Consider the following 2,390-nt stretch of genomic DNA (forward strand, 5'->3'; position numbering starts at 1 on the left):
TGCAGGGAGTTGTTGTGACCCAAGGGCCAGTCCCACCCCTTGGCCATGTTACACCTCACCCTATGGACCTCACCTCCTCCAACCCACCTACCCACATCCCTCTGCAGATCCCTCTGCCCTTCGAGGCGACCCGCAACCCTTCCTGGTGGGGATTCGAGGGGCGGGTGGGTAGAACAGGACCCTCCCCAGGCTGTTTGGGTGCTGATGCCCAGCTGGGGGGTGCCGTGGCAGGACCTGCAGGCCTCTCAGAGCGCGTGCTACTGGCTGAAGGAGGTGCGTTACTCCGACATCGGCACCCTGGCGTGGATGATCACCCTCAGTGATGGCCTCCACAACTTCATCGACGGGCTGGCCATCGGCGCCTCCTTCACCGTCTCCGTCTTCCAGGGGATCAGCACCTCGGTGGCCATCCTCTGCGAGGAGTTCCCCCACGAGCTGGGTGAGGGAGAGCTCAGGGAAGGGGGTAGGGAAGGACCCCGGGGTCTGCCCCTCTCTCAAGAGGTGTTCCTCTTGTCCCCGTGTCCTGGGTCCTACCTGGGGTGTCTCAGGGGTGGGGGCAAGGCTGGAAGCTACAGTGAGGGATCGTGGCTCTAAATATAACCAGCTAATGTGATGTCTGAGGTTTATATTTGGAAAAAAAAGATGCCAAACCCAACGGAGGCCTCGTGTTTGGCAGCAGTTTGGGCTGGAATGGCCCAATTTATGCACTGGGGTGAGCAGGGAGCCCACGTGTGGCGCTGGGTGAATACGAGCACCTTGGTGTCGTCCTGCTCCCTCCTCATCCTCCCCACCCTCTTCTCCCCCAGGGGACTTTGTCAGCTGACCGCGGGGACGACCATCCGCCAAGCGATGTTCTTCAACTTCATCTCTGCCTGCTGCTGCTACCTGGGCTTGGCCTTTGGCATCGTGGCTGGCAGCCACTTCTCTGCCAACTGGATCTTCGCCCTGGCCGGGGGGATGTTCCTCTACATAGCACTGGCTGACATGGTAACTCAGAGTGGCTCTGGCTGGAAGAGACCTTTAATATCCACTCCAACCACCCCCCCAGCACTGCCAGGTCCCCACTGCCCCGTGTCCCTCACCCCACATCTCCACGGCTTGGGAACCCCTCCAGGGGTGGGGACTCCACCACTGCCCTGGGCAGCCTGGCAGGGGATAAATTTCCTTAATATTCAACCTCAGCCTCAGCCTCCCCTGGGGCAACTTGAGGCTGTTTCCTCTTGTCCTGTCCCTTGTTCCTTGGGAGCAGAGCCCGACCCCCCCCTGGCTCCAGGCTCCTGTCCGGAGCTGTGCCGAGCCAGAAGTTTGGGGCACTCCATAAGAACACTGAAGGTGTCAGAGGCACTGGACACCTGCAGCTCTTGTGAGTCGAGTAAAACTCACAAGAAAACGTTTCCTGGGAAAAAGGGGCAAGCTTGGGTACAATTTTTTTGTTTACTTTTGCCAAAGTGCCAAAATACTGACAGAACTTTAGGCAGGCAAGCTTAAAATAATTGGATTGTGTTTTCTTCATCAAGTAGTTACCATCTGAGTTGGAATTCCTCTTCCAGAGGAACGATTTCATTCCAGAAGCACAAAAATACATAAAAGACTCACAAAATCCTGAGCCTGGGGGGGCTGCTGGATGTGTGGAGAGGATCTTCCAGGGTTTTTTTTATTTGTTAGGATGATCTCTTGTCCTCGAGCACAGAGATTTGCCCAAGGTGTTGCTCTGTGCTCACAGCCAGCGTTCATCTCCACTTTGCTTAGCCCCCCATGCTGGTGATGATGGGTGGGGGGTGGTGGGCACTCGATGGGGTGATGCCCCGTGGTTGAGCCGTGCCTTTTGCTCTCTCCTTCTCCCCTCCAGTTCCCCGAGATGAACGAGGTGAGCCGGGAGGACGAGCAGCAGGGCAGTGCCCTCATCACCTTCGCCATCCAGAACGCGGGGCTGCTGACGGGCTTCACCATCATGGTGCTGCTCACCATGTACTCTGGCCAGATCCAGATCGGGTAGGACCAGCCTGGCCTCACAGCCCTGTGCCACGTTTTCCAGGGGGTTATTTTTTAGGAGGGAAAGGGTTGGTTTGGTTTTTTTTTTTTCTTTTTTTTTTTCCCCCCCCCCATTCCTTTTTGATGGGACCTGTGCGGGCGCCGACACGCTATAGAAGAGGAGGCAGCACTCTCAAAGCTGTTCCACAGACTTGTTGGGATTTTGGCTGAAGGCTGAGGGGACCTCAATCCCCTGAACTGTCTGGAGTGTCTCTTTCCAGCGTCCTCTCCCTCCTCTCCTCGTGTCTCCTGGCAAGGACAGAGCTGGGAGACGGGAGCTCCTCCAGCCACCTTCTCTCCAGAAGGTTGGGGACCTTCTCCCGACCCCTTTGCAGGGGGTGTGTGATGATGAGGACAGA

At 57.1% G+C, this 2,390-nt stretch overlaps 1 protein-coding gene across 1 annotated transcript; it reads left to right on the forward strand.

Annotated features, from left to right (window-relative positions):
* The first annotated feature begins 62 nt into the window (after positions 1-62).
* LOC103780180 (zinc transporter ZIP14-like) lies at positions 63-1,996 on the forward strand. Its single transcript, XM_008947836.1, is given in 5 exon segments — positions 63-164; positions 232-439; positions 807-815; positions 818-987; positions 1,850-1,996. Coding segments are annotated over 5 exon segments (636 nt in total).
* The last annotated feature ends 394 nt before the right edge of the window (positions 1,997-2,390 follow it).

This window comes from Merops nubicus, unplaced genomic scaffold, assembly GCF_000691845.1.
Source record: "Merops nubicus isolate BGI_N331 unplaced genomic scaffold, ASM69184v1 scaffold29149, whole genome shotgun sequence".
Classification (NCBI taxonomy): domain Eukaryota; kingdom Metazoa; phylum Chordata; class Aves; order Coraciiformes; family Meropidae; genus Merops; species Merops nubicus.